The sequence below is a fragment of the Sturnira hondurensis genome, unplaced genomic scaffold, assembly GCF_014824575.4.
Source record: "Sturnira hondurensis isolate 20B ecotype Veracruz unplaced genomic scaffold, ASM1482457v3 Scaffold0005563, whole genome shotgun sequence".
NCBI classification, from domain to species: Eukaryota; Metazoa; Chordata; class Mammalia; order Chiroptera; family Phyllostomidae; genus Sturnira; species Sturnira hondurensis.
In genome coordinates, this window is record NW_028078194.1 from 1,514,472 (window position 1) to 1,536,271 (window position 21,800).

A 21,800-nucleotide genomic window follows, 5' to 3' on the forward strand; every position below is an offset into this window, starting at 1 on the left:
AACAGTCAGAACAATAGTGGATTTTTTTTCTCTGTAAAATCTCTAGACCAAAACAGACAAACAGACCCCTTCTCCTGCCTCCTTCTCTTCTATAACCCGCCCAAACACCCCACCACCGAGGCAGTCTCTCCAAGAGAGGGCAGAGGGAGGCTCTGACAGACACCCTCCACCCCAGCTCCCTCTTCCCATTTTAGTATTTTTATTCAAAATGCCAGTGGAACAGGAGCCAGTACTTATTTGGTTTATTTCTGTTTTTTTTTTAGCACAAATAATATTTCTTTCCATATAAATACAAAGTTCTATGAAAATATAGAAATTACAATAATCCTAGTCACTGCCCAGCAGGAACATGTTTCTTTGTCTAAAGAGTCAGAGATCAGATTCTCCACTTTAAAAAAAAATATGTTTTTCAGCCTGATTCTAGGGCACTTTCAAACACTGGAAACTTTACCCTACAAACAAATCCTTTTAGAGATGACTTAAATATGCCAGTGACGAATGTCTAAACATCCCGGAATCGAGGCTATTGAAGTGAACTAGAATTCAATACCAAGTAGACACCTGTTGGTACACAAAAAGTATATAAATAACTTTGTCAGATTGTAAAAATACATCAGATTTTATCTATAAACTTCCATCAAGTAATAAATTACTTACTAAAATATAAAAATAAAAAAGCTGAGGTGTGTTTCCTCTGATTCAAGTGTGAAATGCACAACAGTCCTGGTTCGCAGGGGCCACTGCCCGGGAGGGACGCCTGTCACTTGCCATGAGCAGACTGCAGAGTTCCCAGAATCCTGTCCCAGTGTGTGAAGTAAGGGGCGAAGTTGCAGTTAAACTGAGAGTGATGCAAGTCATGGTGCGCCACGCCCCCGTACCACCCAAAAGGTACCAGTTTATGCGTGGACCAGGGAAATTCATAGCCCGAGTGGTCCTCCACCGACAGCCAGATGTTGACCACGTGGAAGACCATGACAGTGAGCGGGTGACACTGGAGCAGCGTGATGTTCATCATGTCAAAAAAGCCCAAGGATAACAGCTCCCAGAAGCTCATGTACTGCGTGGCCAGCGCGAACGAGGGCGAGTTCTTGTGGTGCATCTTGTGAACGTTCCGGTACAGCCAAGGCACCTTGTGGTGCAGCAAGTGCCACGCGAAGACCTCGGTGTCAAAGAGCAGCAGGCACAGCACGAGGTGGTACACCAGCTGGAGCAGCTCCGGGGCTTCACGCGGCAGGACAGCCGAGCCACTGGCCCAGTGCAGCAGCGTCGCGGGGAACACGAACACCAGGTGCTGGTAGAGCGTCTGCCCCAGGCAGGGCAGCAGCTGCCGCGCCGTGGGCAAGAAGTGGGGTTGGATCTTGTAGCACCGCAGCCTGGGCACCCAGGGGCACAGGACGTCCAGCACCGCGAAGGGCAGGCAGAGCCCCAGGTAGACGGTGATAGAGAAGATGGTCGGGAAGAAGGGCGACTGGGCGAAGGCCTCCCGTGTCCTCAGGCGGTCCCAGACCGGCTGCAGAAACAACTGGTCGGAGCGACACAGGACCTGGGACTCGGAAGAGTTGAGGCCGCTCATGGCGAGCCCTTGGCCGCAGCCGCGGCGGAGGCTGACGCCCCACAGCCTTTATCCTGCACTTGGCCCCGCCCTGGATGACGCCGGGGCCCTTGGCTCCCTTCGCGGGTTGCGCGGGGGCGCAGGGACGAATACTCCCGCAGGGCTGCATTTAGTGGCTGAAATACACACCCACAGCTACGTTTAATGGGCTTTTTTATGTGCAACAGGAGTGGCACTTAGTAACCTCATACGCATGTGGAATTATGTTCTACTTTTTTAATAATGGTGTACAGTTTACAAATGATAAAGTGCATAGATCTTTAGAGTTTGTACGAATTTGGACAATTCTACTCATCTGTGTCATCACCACCCCTAAACAAGATCGGGGATATTTCCTCACCATCAGAAAGGACTCTTTTCAATCAGAATTACTTGTCCTTTTAAATGCACACATACAACTCCGTCTATGTGTATTCATAAAATCGCTAGTATAACTGCATCTTCAAAAGCTTTAAAGTGACCTAACTTTTGTATTTCGGATCTTTTTTTTTTTTTGTCTGCGCACCTTGTATGTCTTTAACCAGCAGCGAGGGGCAAACTAACCTTTCTCAGGGGGTCCCCAGCCACGTGCAGCTGCGATCAGCGCAGGAAGTCAGAGGAGGTTGGGTGGCGGGGTCTCCGGAGCGGATATGTCCCCGGAGGCTCCCCGCGAGCACCAGATCCCACCGCGCGCCGACCCGCCTGGGGAGCCAGCAAATCTGTGCCGCAGATGGTCTCTCCGCGGCGCTGTCAAGCACCCAGAGCAGCGACAAGAACTGCTAGAGTCCTCGGCAAAAGAGGGGACTGCAACTGTTAGGCTTCGCTTTAGCAACAACAACAAAAAGTTCTGGTTTTAACATCTGGAGTCGACCCATACCTGGCTAAACAGGCGCTGCGTCTCAGGAAGAAATGAAATCAGTAAAGCACCTACTTTGTTCCTTAAGGGGATGTATGCGTGTTCCTGAAGCCTCAAGGAGCTGTAGGTTGCAGAGACGCTGTCGCACTTACCCTGCCCTTCCCTGGGTTGTCTTTGTGGTGGCAACTTGCCCTTGGAATTCGCCTCCTATTCCCCCAGACCATCCATCCTGGGCGCAGAGGCAAACTGCAAGGCCAGCTCTACCCCTGCGTTCCTCCGCGATCTGAGTTCAAAGTGGGGTTGACTGACCAGGACTGAGCCTGAAAGGGTCGGTACTAGGAGAGCTCTGCGGAGACCCCCAGACCTGCCGAAGGGGGGGGAAAGCCAGCTGCTCTCCTGACCCAGCGGCTAACATGCAACGCAAGGAACGCCTGGAGAATAGGTTGGGGCAAAAACTTTGAAGCCAGGGACACAGGCTTTGCCTCTTGTGTTTGTGAGGTTGGAACCAATACTTCACCCCTCCAAACTCCCCACCCCAAGGGAAATAAATAATAGTAGCTATCATATGAGCCTATTTCAAGCATTACATAGAAAATTTAGAATAATACTAAGGCTACCACGTGATATCTTTGAGGCATTAGCTAAATGTTTTACTCGAAGCCATTTCACCCAATCCGTGGAGGTAGGCATTGTTACTATAGCTGTGATGCTACAGGAATAAAAAATAGTGCCTGGCACACAGTAAGCATACAAAATAAGACACACTATTTTAAATTCATACTTCACATTTTATATAAAGAATAATGGAGAAAGTGTGCAATTAAAATCAAATAAAATCATGTAAAGAAGTAAAAGAAAATCATATATTGTGAGGAGAGAATAAGTACAACAAAAATATAGGCCAACATATTGGCCTAGAAATGTAATAATATATAGGACAGGTGCATATCCTGGTACATGTATATACTAGGTATACACATGGTAAGTTTCATAATATATAATTATATATTAATATATAATAGCATGTAAGATATCTATGGGACTATATGGGCTACATAAGATGCTGCACACACACACACACACACACACACACACACACACACACTGTAATAGGCCAATTCATAATTCAGAAACTCCTAACTAGCGTGTTTCCCAGAACTGATGGGTTATGGATATTCTTTAGATGCCCATTCTTGGAACCCCAAACCTCTGGCCCTACTGCAGACTTAAAAAAGAAACACACCTCAGTGTGTCCTAAGATTATTTTGACATTCTGCTTGTCTCTTAAAGAGATAAAGGTTCGAAAGCAGCTTTGAGCAGCAAATTGACAAACACCAAAAAAGAAACACACTGGAGTTTGCTCATGTTTTGGGTATCCAGGTGGTAGCAGAGACAGGTACAGTGCAGGCCCTTGGCCTCCTGTTTGTGGGGTTTTTTTCAGGTTAGAAAACCTGTCATTTCTAGTCTCCCCTTCAGCCTACCCTCTCCTCCAATTCACTCTTAGTGCCAATCAAGAACATTCTTCTTTTTCCATTACTGGTAGATATCACCTTGTGCTTGAATTTTTGTATTGCATCTCAGAAAGAAGAGGAAGAGTTTCTTCTCCTTTGCTCCTTTCTATCTGATTTAAAAAAAATAAATAAAAAGGTTTCTTTGAGAACGACCTTGCATTATTAAATGTAGCATATGCCATTTACAAGGGCTTCATTCTTGAGCTCCCCCATGCTCCAAAAAGACCATCAAATCTCACTTTCTCAGACTTACAATTCAACTCTGCTCAGAGGTAAAATATCACTCAGATTTGCCCTCAGCAGAAACTAAGTCAACCTTCACATTTCTGTGCGGCACATGCTGTCCTTTTCGTGTGGTCTCAGCAATCAGGCACACTTGCTTTGGTTGCTCTCACAGACTATTTTAAGTGGGTGGCATTGGCAGTTTGCTTAATTGGGACTTAGCTATTAGATTGTTGTTAGGACTGCTGCCTGGGAGCTCCCAGCCCCAACCAACCTATTCTTTTCCTTCTTTGCTTCTTCCATCCTCTGTAGCTAAGCCTGTTAGAATCTTCCCCATAAACTCTTGGGCAGAAGGACCTGGGAGCCATGGTTTTGGCATAGTTCCCCCAGACTCTCCTCTCTTACTCTCTGCACATTGGAGAATTGCCACCAGCTTCTCTGCCTCTCTAACCCATGCAGCCACCAGGACAAAAGTTTGTGTCCGGTGTACAAGTTCAACCATCTCAGGGCAAGTGTTCAACTAAAATCAGATCAGCTGTCCACAGTGTTATTGAGGGTGCTGAAAAAGTGGGCACACGTTGTTGGTTGACCCAAAATGGCATCACTTAATAGAGCCAAATAAAATCAAACCCTGTTTATTAATTTTTATTTTTTAGATTTTATTTGTTGATTTTTAGAGGGAGAGAGAGAGAAACATCAATTTGTTGTTCCACTTATTTAGATATTGGTTGGTTGATTCTCGTATGAACCCAGACTGGGGATGGAACACACAGCCTTGGTATATTGAGACGACTGAGATCTCAGAAAAGGCAGATTGAACCCTATTTAGTCTTGACTGCAGTGGTGTCATTTCTTGAATTGGCAAACATGCACCTTTACACATTTTTAATTTACACAAAATTGATTTAACAGCTTGCTAGATGAATAGGTCTTTTTAGGGCATTGAGTCTATCATCTACAATTTTTGTCTCACAGTGCCAAGCAATATACTTTGCACATAATGAATGTTCAAAAGTTATTTGTGGGCTTAATGTATATTTTAAAAGATATTGTCTCTAGACTTCCGCCAAGATGGAGGCATAGGTGGAAACACTGTGCCTTCTCCCACAACCAAGTTTGACTACAACAAAAGTTTTGGAGAACTAGGACACACCCAAAGACCAGAACACAGAATTATACGGAAGTCCGACAGCTACGAACCATTCAACGGGGATGGTAAGAGAGGCAGGGCCAGCAGCAGAGCTGGGTCGGGCAGGACAGATCCCCCGACCTAGGCGCTAGGCGCGCAGGCAGCCCAATGCCAGTCGGGGTGCGGGGCAGACTGACCAAGGTCGCACATTCGCGCACAGTGAGACGGACCACGCAGGCCCCAGGGTGCAAACCCAGTGGTGGAGGGCTGACAGCGGTGGCACACTCGTGTGCAGTGGAACGGAAACACGTGGGCCTGGTGATGGTGGTGGCTGCGGTGCCCAGTGGGGGTCTCAGCAGCAGGCGGCAGAGGGAAGCCATTGTCCCTCTTTGACCCCGCCCCCACATACAACGTCACAACCCAGTGACTGAGTTGCCCTGCTCTGGTGAAAATCCTGGTACTTAACAAGCACGAACAGCCCAAAAGATGGTGCAAGAGGAACTCAAAGTTCCAGAGCCTATAACTCTAAGCAACCAACAGATTGCCAGCCTCTCAGAAGCCCAATTTAAAACACTGTTTATCAGGATGCTCACAGAATTGGTAGATTACAGCCACAAATTAGAGGAACATATGAAGGCTAAACTAATTGAAATGAAGGGAGATGTCCAGGAAACCAATAGCGATGGAAAGGAAACTGGGACTCAAATCAATGGAATGGACCAGAAGGAAGAACAAAACATCCCACCAGAAAGGAATGAAGAAATGAGAATTCAAAACAATGAGGAGAGGCTTAGGAACCTCCAGGACATCTTTAAACGTTCCAACGTCCAGATTATAGGGGTACCAGAAGGGGGAAAGAAACAGCCACGAGTGGAAAACTTATTTGAACAAATAATAAAGGAGAACTTCCCCAGTCTGGCAAAGGAAATAGACTTCCAGGAAATCCAGGAAGCTCAGAGAGTCCCAAAGAAGCTGGACCTGAGAAGGAACACACCAAGGCACATCATAATTACATTAGCCAAGATGAAAATGAAGGAGAGAATCCTAGAAGCAGCAAGAGATAAGGGGACAGTCACCTACAAAGGAGTACCCATCAGACTGTCAGCGGATTTCTCAAAAGAGACCTTACAGGCAAGAAGGGGCTGGAAAGAAGTATTCCAAGTCATGAAATCCAAAGACCTACAGCCAAGATTGCTTTATCCAGCAAAACTTTCATTTAGAATGGAAGGACAGATAAAGTGCTTCTCAGATAAGGTCAAGTTCAAGGAGTTCATCATCACCAAGCCCTTATTATATGAAATGCTAAAGGGACTTATATAAGAAAAAGATGATGAAAAATATTAATAGTGAAAGGACAGCAAACACACAGTTATTAACAACCACACCTAAAACAAAAGCAAACCAAGAGGACAGCTAGATCAGGAGTGGAACCATAGAAATGAAGAACACATGGAGGGTTAGAAACAGGGGGGTGGGAGGAGGAGAAGGGGGGAGAAGGCACAGAAAATAGCATAGATGGTAGGTAGAAAATAGATGGGGGGAGGGCGAGAATAGTGGGGGAAATATAGAGTCTAAAGAAATTGAGACACATGGTTATAAACTAAGGGGGGGAGAATAGCGGGGGAGGGAGTGTGCGGGTGGAGGGGAATGAAGGGGGGGAATAGAACAACTGTAATGGTATAATCAATAAAATATAAAAAAAAGAATCACCTCTTCAGAGAGGCTGTTTCCGACTATCCTAAAAAAAAAAAGATATTGTCTCTAAATTGAGGCTAAAAAAGTGGAACCTCTTTTTTGAGCACTGGTTATGTCCCCTGGAATGGTTTTTCATAAAGGGGGCATTTAAATATGTCTTATGGTGTTAGGGCTTTGGCCTTGCTGTTCCTTGTGCTTCTCCATTTGATTCTGACTTCTTGCATATTATTTTTATCTTGGCATGGTCTTTCTGACGGGGTTAGAGTCAGGAACCCTTTCTCCTCTAGCTATCGCAGATCAAATCACTCTTTCTGAGAGTACAGCAATCAAGTCTATGCATGTTTAATGGAATCTCAAAGTTATTTGGTACCAAGTCACCATAAGACTTAAGGAAAATAGAAAAGACTCCCATCTCCAAAAAAATTTTTTTTTAAATAGTTGGAAAACCATGTTACTGTGACATAATCTCTTTTTTGTGTGACCTTCACGGTTGTTTCTTTCCAAAATGAGGTGAGACTATCAGCATCTATCTAGCCAAAGCAACCATTCCTGAATATCAAAGATGAGAAGTATTGTAACACCTTACAACTGTAACACATTAAGATTCAGAGAGCGGCTAATGTGACCCCTGGTGTAAACATGAAAACAGCCTAAGAAAACTCTAGCTAGGGTCAAAAAGCAAGTTACAGCCAAACCAAGAGCAAACCTGGTCAGAGTCAACTTCACGATAGATGCCCCCCCTGTCAGGAGGGGCTTTGGATGGGGCATTGGAGTTGCATCTATAGGACAGTTTGCAAAAGTCTCGGAAAACATGAAGTGCCCATGCACGAGCAGAGTGCTGACGAAGGATGTGACCCAGATGCTGGTGCACATCTGGTTTTGAACACTTGGTCTTTATATTTTTGATCCATCCGGGTGATCTGTCAGTGGGTGCTTCTACTAACACTATTGGAGGTCTCGCCAATTCCTCTAAAGCGTTTAAAGCATATAAAGTCATTCCCATCAGAGGCATGATATTACTGTAAGGCAGAGAAAATACCTCACCTGTCAGAAGGGTTTTTGGAAAGACCAAAGCCATTAGGAGGAGGCTTTAAGAACCCAGAAGGCACAATGTAAAGTATTTGTGTTACTATTGCTATTTAAAATACGTGGACAGAGAAATAATTTTCTGCTTAGTTTGAAATTGAATTTGAAATCTGGACCTAGAATAATACAATAAATACTCTTGAATTAATTACTGACAAATTTTTAAAATCAAAATTATTACAACCTGATATTGCCTTTCAGGGGTCACGTTTTGAAAATCTCTCCATGCATTCAACTCTAAATGACAAGAATTAAAATTGCAGTGTGTTTTAAATGTTTACATCAAACAAATTAAGACTTTTAATGCCCACAAAAACAAAATATCATTTGGAAATAATATCAACAATTTTGGACCTTTGTGAGCCCTAAGGTTAAAGACATTTCATTTCCTCCCCCATATCTGAGGTTCTGACTACACTATTGGGCAAATTTTTATTTTCATGTCACTTTCAAAGACAGTTATTCTTTGAGGATATTTTTATTTTTTATTTTTTTAAGATTTTATTTATTTATTTATCTTTAGAGGGGAAAGGAGAGAGGGAGAGAAACATCAATGTATGGTTGCCTTTGGTGTGTCCCCTGCTGGGAGTTGGCCTGCAGGGAACTGGCCTGCAACCCAGGCATGTGCCCTGACTGGGAACCGAACGGCGATCCTCTGGTTCACAGGCCTGTGCTCAATCCACTGAGCTACACCAGCCAGGGCTGAGAATATTTTTAAATGATATGCATCAGACAGAACTAATCAGAATCCTACAAATGACCACAGATGTATTGGATCTTCTCAGTCCTCAAATTACAAACTGGTTCACAAATCAACAGTAGTTCTCTGCATCTTCCTGAAAAGTTTGGCAGTAAAGCCAAGAGTGCCCCCCTGTGGCAAATTTAAGAAGTTAACCAATTAATTGTGTTACCAATTGTAACTTCATTTGGTGGCTTTACCCACGTAAATACAGAACCCGAGAGTTCCAAGCCGGCAAATATGAACTAGTCTTTTCCTGGCTGTGGGGTCTGTGGACACTTCTGGCCTCAGACATGCTCAACAGAACATATATCAAATGCAGTTGATAAGAACGGTCCGAACTCCTACAAACTTGCTACCAAACCTCTTGAGGCACAAACTCCAACCTTGCTCTGCACTCTCAGCCAAAGATGAAACAAAACTACATGGAAGGCAGCCCAGGTTATAAATATATGAAAAGTCCTACAAAGAGTCTGAGCAGCTGTGTCAAGAGCAAGAGGCCACTGACAAAGCTGTGTCAAGAGCAAGAGGCCACTGACAAAGCTGTGTCAAGAGCAAGAGGCCACTGACAAAGCCCAGGGTACGTGCAGACACAAGGGCAATGCCACGTTGCCACCTCTAGACTGACCCCCACGCTGAAGAAAGATCCCCAAGATTTGGAAAGGAGGAGAAAGAAAAACACTCCAAAAGGGGTTGGCTCTATAGAATGAAGATCCCACTCTTCTCTACGGTCTGCTGTGTGGGCATTTTAATGGCCACAGGCTTTCAAGGGCGTCTATCAGAGCCTGTGCAGCAGTGACCAAGGAGAAACCAAGTTGCCTGTGGCGCTGAAGCCCTTCTCCAGGGGCTCTGGCCCACTACTGGTGTCAAACAACAAAACACCCACTCACGACCTCTCTCTTTCCACCCTAGCCAAGAATCTGGTGCCTGGTTGGCCAAAGCAGTTCGCCTTGGTCGAAGGAGAAGGAACTCTTCTTTTTGTGGGGGACATTAGGCCCGCAAGGAGTGGAATCCTCCCAGGGATGTCCGTCCTTCGCATCTGGTGCAGTTTTGCCCTTTTCTGTGGTTGCCACTGCAGTCCTGTGCAGCCCCGGATGTTACATGTGCATCTCTTTTATTTCGCTAAGTCCACCGTTTTTCATACATCTTGTCTGTCCACACATCTACTGAGTCACTATAGTCTGGGCTGTGTATGAGATTTAGGGTAAGATATCTTCTGGCCTCAGCTCACAGAGTAGTGGGAGAGATCACACCAGACCCCCAAATCTAGGTGTCTGCCCCTGTGATGTATCTTGTCTCTGCCAGTTTCTGTTGCTTCATTTGTTCGTGGAGGCAGTTGGATGGACAGTCCTTGAACCCATGGTCCCGCCTGTAACAGGCCACTGCCTGCAGGTGGGGATATTGCTGAGTCTCCCTTCAGCCTCACTCAGTGGACCCTGCGGGATGACACCGAAGGCCAGGGCTCCCTGGATGTGAGACCACTCTCTGCTCCCCACTGGAGAGGATCGAACATTCACAGGCGGTATCAGTGAGGTTTACCAGGAGTCAGGAAGAGGGAGAAAAGATGAGAAAGAAAGCACAAGTCTCACCGAAAGGGAAAGGGAAGTAGGCTACTAAACAAAGAACACACTAACACACGAACCTTCAAGCCTATGAACCTCATGGAGTTTTACTGAAAGTTCAAATACGAGTGTTTATTTGTTACAAAGTAGTTATTATGCTGTTTCCACATATTAGCTAATACCAATTATTATTTATTATTGCAGCTAAAGGAACTATCTCAGAAAAGCATAGCAACTGTTATTCTGTCCATCTGACAGGACTGTAAGGCTGTGAGAAACGTCGGCGAACGTGGGCTTCCGGACACGGAGGTGCAAATCAGGAGTAGTGAAAACATGTGCACGTGCAAAACTAGAACACAAAGCATTCCCTGAGCTTTAATCTTAAAGCGTTCATATTTCTTTCTACTGAAAATGGATTAGGACTCCCCTCAGGGGCAGCCTCAGGGCTTCTGCTTCACACACCACCATCACTGAGCTACACCAGCTGGTGGAGACACTACATTGACTTCAGGAAAAATACGGCATCATCTCTTGGTGATGATGCCATCATCAAAATCATGGCATCATCTCTTCACGTTTCTTCTCCAACAAGTGGATTCATGACCTGACTCACAATTTAGTTCATGAACATACATGGTCCCATGTATCAGTCTTCAAGTATTTAAAATACAGCTGTTATTTTTTAATGAGTGTAATTGGTTTTTGAGGACTCCAGCAAACTAATTCGCTTCATCTGAGCAAGGTAAACTCTTGGTAAATAACAGCTATCACAGATAAGATTTGATAAAACTCATCACAAATTCTTTATAACTGACATGACTGGAGTGTCCCTGGATTTGACTCAGCACCTACTGCGTGAGGACATGACAGAGTGTCCCCTCGACCCCCTGACACAGGGCCATTCCTCTGGGCAGCCTCTCGAGGCCAAGTGATAAGAACTGGGTGCATATACACCAAGCTTCCCTCAAGTCAGTCTCAGGTCATTTACCAGCAAACAGCTCTAAACATTCCAACACAGGGGTCAGTGTGTGCTGTGTGGGGGTACAAAAAGAAATACAGTGCATTTTAACTTGTACGGACAAGCAGAATGGTTATGACCCTTCACACGTCAGTGATATTTCAGAAGACTTAAAGAAACTACCCTCTGGCTGAAACAAGCTGCGAATATGGCCAGGATTAAACAACACAAAAAGCGAGTACATTTCTAACCCTAACTGGAGAGACTTAGATTACCTTCAACATCATAATGTTCTTGGATATAAAAATATAAAAGGGCTGGGAAAGAAAAAGAAGTACTTTAGAAAAACTGAGGCAATAAATTTCGGCCATGCTTCAATCGTTGACTTGACGATGGTGAATGTGTCCACCTGGCCTTCACGGATACTTCCTCATGAGGTTCACCATCTCCTCGTAGAGCTTCCAGTAGGCATCCAAGCCCCAGATAAAGTCCAGATGTTCCCACTCGGGAATTCTCTTGTGGTACACCAGGTTGGTGATCTGGGTCAGCAGGATACTGATGTCGGTGACATCCGCCAGCCAGTCCTGGCCCCCGCTCCACAGGGCCGTCGGCACAGTCATGTCTCTCACGTTGTAAATGGGAGGGGACGTCTGTGAGGAAAACAAACCCACAGAACACTTCGTGGTGGTTGTTTTGACGTACAAAAACGCAATCGACAGTCTCCATTAAACGCTGATTAGTTCACTGAGCATAAAAGACTACATTCTGAAAACCGCTCTGTTTACTTTTCACCTCACTTTACCAGAACGAAAAGAAACCTAACCCACAAGGAAAGAAGCGTTACTGTAGCAATGTGGCGGGCTTGGTAACAGGCGTTTAAAAGCCCTGGAAGGAAGCTGAACTCCCACGCAGTCCGTTCAAAGCAACAGAACCAAGCAGTCTGGAAGGGGCTGCGCATCCTCCTCCTTTCCTTCCCTCTGGGGTGTGACACCAGGCACAGAAGTTACCTAAGCCTCAGTGTCCTCACGTTGGACCATCATCATCGTCATCGCAGGGAGGTTGTAAAAATTAAATAAAATACGGCAAAGTGCCTTAACACTGGAGAATACTTAGCACTCAAAAATGGTACATTTCTTGGTATACGGAAGAACAGGCTTAGGCAATGTAATCTGGCCAAAGCCCCCCAGCTACAGATGACACACCTAGTTTTGTCTGATGCTAACGTCTGTGTTCCTGACCACCGTGACTCATATAGAACAGCGACGGTGACAGCGGGTGCACAGGCCCAAGGACAGAACAAAGGGGGAAGGCCTGAACCACAACACTGAGCACAAAGTTCCGGTTGTTCTGGAGCCGAATGCTTATCTACCCAACCCACTCAGGCCTTTCCGTCGCACCCAGGCCCAGGCAGCATCTCGACAACTGACTTCCTTGATGCGTCTTCAGGGCCCAAGATTTCTAAAGACTTTGAAGACTTTACCTGGTTGTAATGAAAATAGTTCCTGGCTCTGCTCCCCCAGTCAAAGGCTTGAAACTTGTGTGATCTCCAAGTCTAGAGAGAAGATAATTCGGGAAAAGGTTATCTGGCACAGATATTGGAGATAACATCACGGGTTGCTAGAATTAGCCACGTCCTCAGAAACCAATTCCACACCAATACTCAGACGTACTCTTCATTTCCAAACTGTAATTGAAAATAAACGACATTATTTTGCTCTCCTTTACTAAATGACTGGATGTCTCACTGCACGATTGGAAAGCAGGTCCTGCACGACCTGATAAAATAGCTGTACCCTGCTGTGAATCACACAGGGTGGGGCCACGGTAGGTTTGCAGGGAGTGAAACAACAGAGTTCTCTTGTGTTCTTACTCATTAATTACTGCGTTATCTTCCGTACACACAACCATAAACCTACTTTTTCCTCACCCTGTACTACATCAATGGTTTTACACCCACTGGATAAACTTTATGCTGATACTTTTTACTGAAATGCAACTCTTAAACTTTTCAAAGAGTTGACTATCTTATTTGGGAAAGATATATATTATATATAATATATACATTAATACATAGTTATGTGGATCAATAGGTATTTATATGGATTAGTAAAATATTTATATCAGAATATAAAAATTATATATCACATATTTATATGGATTAATATAAACACCATGTATCTATATGTGGATTAACAGTTATATATGCTTATATATAATCTCCATATTTCCTATGTATCTACTCTACTTGACTACTTACATTATTTTATATTTTAATGATTTTATTGATTTGGCACTTTTTCTTGAGTACCAGTCTCAGCATAACCACCAAACTGTATGGCCCACCAGCACAGTTCTGACTGGTTGGGGACAAAAGTCATGAAATAATATTGTACATAAAATTTAAATTTATGCATATACAGTGTAATATAGAAGTATTAGCAAAAGTCAGTTATTTTTTTAATTTTAAGTAATGTAAATTCATACCTCCTCTATACCCACAAATTTAAAAGGTCAAGAATTAAATCCAAAATTGGCAAGCCAAGTGAATTGGAAGCTGTTCAAACTTTGGCCAGAGGATGGCATCTGATAAAGAGGAAAAACCTAGACTTTCTTTGTCTGGACTGCTTTTGATTTATGTGAGGTTTAAATTCCTATCAATCTTATAAAACTCTATTGTGTGGTGTAATAGAAGACAGCGTGAGGTTAGAAACTACAGGGACTTCTGCAGGAGAAACGCTAACATCTGCTTTTGCCGTTGCAAAGGACCAATTTGTAAAGAGGTCCGGAAGGTCCGATGGGCAGAGGAAAACCTGCAGCTGCGGCGTCTGTCCATGCGTCTGTGCTCCAGCTCTGGCTGTTGGTGAAAGAACATGGACACTGTTCTGCCACTTCAGACTGCTGATCACTTACCTCCTCACGGCGTCTTTCAGCACAGATTAAAGCACCCGCTGTGAGCAGGGAATACAGTCAAAAAACCTGCCTAGGGCTCAGACCGCACTTCTAAACCTGACTTTTGTGCTCAGAGTCATCGCCACTTGAAAGGGAGTCTCAGAAGGAGGGAAATGTGAGGATGAGTATTTATTTACAGCCACGAGAACCGGGAAATAAGTTCAAGTCCAGCAGTAGATGGACTTCAGTTACACACATCATGTTGCATCATTGTGTTGTAACAGTATGCCATTTTTATAAATATAATAATGTAGAAAGAGAAACACGGGTAATGTTTATAAATAACATTAAGTGGGGAAAAAGAAAATGAAAACGAACAAGTGCCATGGTTACACTTATAAGACAATCATATGTGGTCAAGTATCAGGAGGAAATACTCATAACATCAGGCCATAGGACAGATGGGTTTTTAAGTGACATTTCAAGAATTGTTTTTACATCTTGAATGGTAATAAAAATGTCAATTGGCTAAACTTTTCTAGAGTACAATACATACCAGAAGTCTTAAAGATATGCCTGTCCTCTGACCACTAAGTCCACTTCTACAATTAGGCCCTAAAAAAATAATCTAATGTATAAGGAAAGATCTTTAATTCAAGAATATTTTCCCCAGACTGTTTACTATTGCAAAAAATGAAAAAGCTATCACAGCAAAAATAATAGTAATGAAAACAATTATAACATTAATAATAATACTTCCAGCAGAGGAAAACTGTCCTCAGTCACAAATATTTAACATCATTGACCTGAAAAGATATCTCTGATTACCGCAGAGAGCACGAATTGCTCATTCTTGCCCTCTTCCTTCATCCCTGACGCTTTCGCTAAGCATAAGGCCACAGGGGCAGGAACCACATCCCTTCTGCGCTTCCTTCCTGTGGCTGGGACACACATGGAGGCCACCCGGCTTCCCTCGGATAGAAGAGGACAGCAGCCAGGAAGGCAGAGCTGCAGTGCAGGGGGAACCGGGACCCCACAGGACTCCCGGGAACACTGCCACACCCCCTCCACCGCAATCCTGGGCCGCTGATGTCTGGGCTGCATCATGAGAAAGACAAACTACTCAGAGGCTGTGTTTCGGCATCTCTGATTCAGCAACTTAGCAAATATAGTGCTGTTTAATTAAATTTTTTTAAGTTACCTAAACGTGCACATTGTGTGATCATACTTTTATCATGAAAACACACCCAAAAAAATGTACACTGACACTGAGAGAGTTCAGAACATGCCACCAAAAATACGCTGCTGTGGCCATTGTAATTCCTGATTTAAAGGCACTTGCAAAATGGCAGATTCAAGGAGGGTGCTCTGGCCTCCCTTTATCTTTATAAAAGTGAGATATAAAATTCCCAAGTGAAAAAAGCCATCCATCCCTGTACCAGAAATGTTCTTGTCACCAGAGACGGGGTTGCCTAGAGAAATTGTACAATAAGACCTGGTTAAAATAACTCTTATCTCCTTTGGTCTCTGGTATTTATTTTAGTTATTTTTTACTGTTGTTACTGTTTGTTCAACATGGTACATAAGCACTTAAGCCTAGGCACTTCTTTGAGTCTTCATTTTTCTTGTGTACACATAAATAAAATCCATGTGTCTTCCTCCTGTGAATGTCTTACATCGGCCCCGGACTGAAAGCTTAAGAGAAGAAGGGAAATTTTAATCTTGTCTACATCTCCAACATGTGAACAGTGGTTATGCCGGGCAGTGGACACATGGGTGATTTATTTTTTTCTCTGTTCTCACGCATATATTTAAACTTCATAGTGAACACATATTAAATGTATAATAAAAATTATGCTAAATGTTGTTTCATAATGTTTTAAAGAGCCTACCTGATGCACATTTTTTTAAGGCTACTAGTAGGCTTCAAACAATAGAGAACATCAGAATCATATCAGGAACTCCTTAAAATGGGGATGGCAGGAACATACCTCTGGGAATTTGAATTCTCAACAGGCCATGGGCAGGCCCAAGAACCTGAATTTTTTTATAGCATCGTAAGTATTTCTGAACAACCCTGTAGAAACAGGTTAGGACCAGCCTTCTTCCAACAGCAGTGAGCATCGAGGCTCAGGGCTCTGGACACAGGGGCAGGGGACCTAAAGGGAGGTGGCTCTGGGGGGCAGGTCTCTAAAACTTGTCAGGTTTATCAATGGAATAAGGTTTGTAAACTAAATTTAAAAGCCCAGTAGAGAACTAGGTTTTGGACTGTCTAACCACTATGCTATGCTTCTGAAACTAACACAAAATAAAATTGAGTGTATATTGTCATTGAAATAAAATTTTAATTTAAAAAGAGTAGAAAACAAAAAATAAGCATGTAGAGAATTATATGTAAGAAAATAAAAACTAGGTTTTGGCCCTGGCTGGTGTGGCTCAGTGGATTGAGTGCTGGCCTGCTAACCAAAAGCTTGTTGGTTCAATTCCCAGCCAGGGCACATGCCTGGGTCGTGGGCCAGGTCCCCAGTGGGGGGTGTGTGAGAAGCAACCACACATTGATATTACTTTCCCTTTTTTTCTCCCTCCCTTCCCCTGTCTCTAAAAATAAATAAATAAAATCTTTTAAAAAAAATGCTGGTCTTTGAAACTGTTTAAAAAACCAGAATTGTAATTACTTAAACAAACAGTACATTTCTGAATGTACTATGAATAGAATGGCCTCGAAAAGCACCTCCAAACTCCTACCACAGGACCCCCCAAACGTCCCAGCTGAACTGCAGCCCTTACCCTGCCAGCACCAGACACCACACGTTCAGCAGCAGCCTCTCCCAGGAGGTACCACGGCCACCCTGACCAGCGTGTCATCGACAGGCAGAGAGTGGCAGCCCTGGCCACCAGCCCAGAGGATAGAGAACCAAGGAGAGGGCCTTATGAGACAGCCGCACGAAACAACCTTTTGCAACAAAGAGAAGGCGCAGGGAAAAGAGGGCAAAGGGCACGACTGCCTCCCACAGGGAATGCGGACATGGGAACCGCTCCTGAGGCACATTCCAATGTGGTCAGAACCTAAAACCACAATGGGGCCCCAGAGCAGTGCTCTGAACCTCAGCCTGTGGCCTTTGGCCCCGGCCAGCTGCTAGATTAAAGGGGCCGGGCCACGAACAGAAGCCGGGGTTGCAGCTGACCCAAGAGCTCTTCTGCACACCCAGCGCGTGGTGGGGGCCTGCCACACAGCGGGGTGCAGGAGCACTTCTGGACACGCAACAGCGTGGTCTGACAGTCTGGGCTGCCACATTCCCAAAGTCCCCTGACAGGCGGGGTCTGGCGGTCATTTGTGCTTTGCTGGGGCTTGTGGCATAGCACTCATGGGCTGCAGTGGTCACTCAGCTGGGTAGTTCAGCATCTGCCTTCCTCCTGGCCGGGCATCCTCCCTATGAAAGTACACTAGCGCCTGAAGTGACAGAAACTGGGCCTTTAAAAACACTGTCCACTAGGTAAGAGGGTAAAAAGTGTTCCAAAATGTAGGGGCACTTTCGTGATAGGGCATACAAAGAAAACAAGTGCCTATAAACAGAAATGTAGCTGAGGAGAAAAGCAGCAGGCCTGAATGTGAATGATTGGGATTCTGAGAACTTTTCAAGGTTTGGGGACATTCCTTAAGAAGTAAGGGGTGCTCTTCAGCATATCAGCTACCTGTATGCTCGGGGCCCCGCATCTGAGCCACAGGAAACTGGCACTGCGTCACTGACATTTAACACGGGGGCCTTATCATCACTAGGAGGGGCCAAAAGCCCCAGGTGCAGTCCTACCTGGTTCCTGAGGGTCCAGGCCAGGGAGAGGTGACCTACAGCACTCCCACCTGAGGCAGGTCACCAAGCCACTCAGCAGCAAAGGAGTGAACGGCTGACACACAGGACAACAGGTATGAACCTCAAAACAGTTATGCTGAGTCAGAGAAGTCACACAAAGCAAGTAGATACTGTATTACTGCGATTACACAAAACTTTAGAAAATGCAAACTAACCTATAATGAAAGAACAGATCGGTGGTGGTTTGGGGACAGAGGTGAAAAGGATAAAGAGGGGGGTATACAAAGAGGGCAGGAGAAAACCTTTGGGGTGATAGGTTCACTCTCTTGATCGTGGTGGTGATGGTTTCATGGGCATACGCCTAAGTCAAAGCACGCTAAATTGAACACTAAATATTGTATGCTATGCCACTTACACATCCAGAAGCTGTTTTAAAAAAAAATAAAAATAGAGATTCTGCAGTCTAAATGAATTAGAATCTCTAGGGATGGGACACAAGAGCCTTTGTTTTGAAAGGCTCCGATTGTAGCTAATCCAACAGCTCCACCACCAATCCAACTCCCCTTGAGACAGACTAGGCCTCTCTCAGATGGTGGGAATGCCTTTTGTTTCTTTTTTTTCTCCCAATTCTCCCCCTAGGATGTGTTTATTGTATTTAGGGGTAGGGAGAGAGCAAGAGAAACATCAATTTGTTGCCCCACCCCTGCACATGTCCCCACTGGTGATCGGACCCACAACCCAGGTGTGGGCCCTGAACCCGCAACCCTTTGGTGCATGGGATGATGCCCCGACCAAATGAGCCCCCTGGCCAAGGGCCAATGACTTCTTGAGCCTCTCCTAGATAAGATTAAGGTTTACGTGAGTACTCAAAGTCAGCAGCCCAGGGGGAACCCGGAGAACAAAGAGATCCACTCTGCTCACCTGCATGAAGGAAGAAAAAAGAGGAAACCCTGTGCTATGTGAGCCAGACGCTAGAGGCAGTTCCGGAGCCATACTCTCTGCCAGGGCAGTGCCCTTGATGCGCCAGGCTCGCTCCCTCCACCCTTTTCCTCTCAGCCAATTTTTAGTAAACCTTTTATCTTCTCAGTCAGTTTTGCCTCCTCTCTTGATTTCTCTGGGGGCGGGGCGGAGGCAGGGCAAGAACCTCCTCACTGTTCTTACACAATATTTTCTTAAAGGTATACTTTCCAAGTAATTCTGACGATTCTGATGCAGGCAGTGACTGCCCAATGTTTGGAAATTACTACCCAAGACACCCAAAGCATCTTGGTTTGAAATTTGGAAGGTAAGTCATTTCTATGTAAAAATTGGGGGTAGGGGAATTGTACAAAAATGGTTTCTCGGGTAAAAATAAAGTCCTGACATATTGTTAGTTTTTTTTTAAAAAAAAGCAAGCTACAAAAGAGTACGAGAAAATAAATCAATATATTTCTACTGCACAACTATTATTTCTATCTGTATCTCTAACCACAGCTTCCTGAAAGGACAGGCAGCAGGATGTACAGGGTAGAACGCATGGACACTTCAAATCTCCGGACACATATTTTCTCTCTGGGTGTGCGATTAGAGAATTCTATTTTTTAATCTTAAGTGAATTTAATTATTTGCTGCCTATGTGTAATTTCTAAACTTTCTAGAATGAACATGCATTACTTTTGTGACATGTGGTAAAACAATCAAACTCTACTTTAAAAGTTAGTTGCTCCCATTTGCCTCCACGATTGGTTATCCATTGATAACCAATCAGCATATTATGTTCATAGGCTAATGCTGAAATAGCAGCTTCTGTTTCCAAAATGGCTCTAAAATCTTGTTTTATGGAGCAATACAGAAATTAAATAAATCTGGGGCCCTGGCCAGGGACCTCTGTGGGTTAGACTATCGTCCCAACACGCCAAGGTTGTGGGTTCAATCCCCAGTCATGGCACATACAAGAATCAACCAATGAATGCATAAATAAGTGGAAAAACAAATCAACGTTTCTCTCTCTCTCTCTCTTTCTCTCTCCCTCTCTCTCTTGCCACCGCCACTCCTTCCTCTCTCTCTCTCTAAAAATTTAAAAATATATAGACAAATAAGGGACTTAGTAAAAAACTGACAGAGGGGAGAGAAGGGGAAAGAAAAAAAGAAGTCAGCCCCAACAGCTGTTTGGCACACTCACACATACGGTACAGTTGTGCCAGGGAAGAAAACAAAAGCAACACACACACGAATCAGGGATCCACGAATCAGGGGAAGGACACCAGCTCGGCTGTGTAAGCACACTGTCTTTGTGTCCCCCGGAAGAGAAAAGTTCCCCAGACTGCAAACCCCAAACGGCTTGCAGGAAGGTGCCTCATGGATGCAGAGATTGTTCTAACGCTGGTTTGACACCAGTCCCCACTGCCCTGCTGGAATGCCTACCTGGCCCCAGTGTTTCATGTTCTGCACAGAGGTCCCGGCAGGAGAGTGGGTTATGTACACCGCCACTCTAGACTGGAAAACAAAAAGTGTCAAAATAAAGAATTTAAAAAATAGTGTTAAGAAGGCATTGATAATAAACAAATTTCATACTTCAAAGCATTAAAAACCAAAGAGCCACAATCTCAAGTATATGAGATTAAGAACAGGAAATAATTATTTGACGATAAGTATGTCCTATGAAAATAGGAACAAACACCCTGGCTGGCATGGCTCAGTGGACTGAGTGACGGACTGCAAAGCAAAGGGCAGGTGCCAGGTTGCAGGCCAGGTCCCCAGTAGGGGGCGCTCGAGCACTCACAAACCACACAGAGATGTTTCTCTCCCTCCCTTTCTCCCTCCCTTCTCCTCTCTCTAAAAATAAATAAATAAAATATTTTTTAAAAAGTGGGAACACACACACACACACAGAGCTATACGCTAACCCTTTCCAAGGGACTGTATGGGTTGAGATTACTGCCCATTTTTATTTTCTTTTCTGAATTTCCAAAATTTTATATAACAAGTATACTTTACTTTTATTACGAAAAACAAGAAAAATTATCATCACTTTAAAAAACTGCCTAGAACCCTCTAGAATATCAGAACCTGTTTTCAAGAAGCAACATTACGCACTCACTACAAGTATGTTCAGAAACGCCAGCCCGCTGTGGGCCGAGGGTTTACAGTTTCTAAAATAAATAAATAAATGACGATTCCCAAATCCAGCAATTATAAATATCGAGACCTAAGTGATGTGGATCACTGTGCCATTCCACAGTGTCTGAGCGGGGACACTGCTGGAAGCAACCGTGGCGGCCTGAGGACAGCAGCAGATGGTACGCCAGGTGCTGGCCACATGAAGTGCATTCTTGTGCCTCTTGAATGAAGGACCTGTCGGAGCTCTAACGAGGTCATTCCTTCCTCTCCGCATCGTCCCCCACAAATGACCGTGTTCACAGATGAAACAAAATCACTGGAAATTTAAAGCAAGGCTTGTTATGAACATACTTACCATATTTAAGTTTCTCTCGTTGAACCCACACAGAAGAAAAAAGATATTTCCACAAAGCTCCTTTAGGACAACGTGATTGCAAACGTGAGCACCCAGCCAATCCAAAACTTTATTCTGGGGGAAAAATTCTTTGTCTCCAAATAACTCCTGACAAATGAGAAACCCAAGAACACCTCAGCATTACATCCTGATATACGGCCCTCATGACCCACCTCCGAAATGAAGGCACATGCCAAGCGTCTCCACAGACGGCCTCAGGACAGAAATGAAAACCAGTGGATATTTGAACTGGAGTAGGT

At 44.4% G+C, this 21,800-nt stretch overlaps 2 protein-coding genes across 3 annotated transcripts in view; both read right to left on the reverse strand.

Moving 5' to 3' along the window:
• Positions 1-230: 230 nt before the first annotated feature.
• CH25H (cholesterol 25-hydroxylase) lies at positions 231-1,598 on the reverse strand. Its single transcript, XM_037047297.1, has one exon. The coding sequence runs from the start codon at positions 1,571-1,573 to the stop codon at positions 761-763; it is 813 nt and encodes a 270-aa protein (XP_036903192.1). The 5' UTR covers positions 1,574-1,598; the 3' UTR covers positions 231-760.
• Positions 1,599-10,472: 8,874 nt separating this feature from the next.
• The window catches only part of LIPA (lipase A, lysosomal acid type), a 31,815-nt gene continuing 20,487 nt past the window's right edge, over positions 10,473-21,800 (reverse strand). For both annotated transcript variants that reach the window (XM_037047299.1, XM_037047298.1), the window contains exons 7-10: positions 21,502-21,648; positions 20,451-20,522; positions 12,830-12,901; positions 10,473-11,999 (exon numbers count right to left, since the gene is read on the reverse strand). In XM_037047299.1, the coding sequence (XP_036903194.1) occupies positions 11,766-11,999; positions 12,830-12,901; positions 20,451-20,522; positions 21,502-21,648 (525 nt within the window). In that variant the 3' untranslated portion in view covers positions 10,473-11,765. The remainder of the gene's footprint in view (positions 12,000-12,829; positions 12,902-20,450; positions 20,523-21,501; positions 21,649-21,800) is intronic.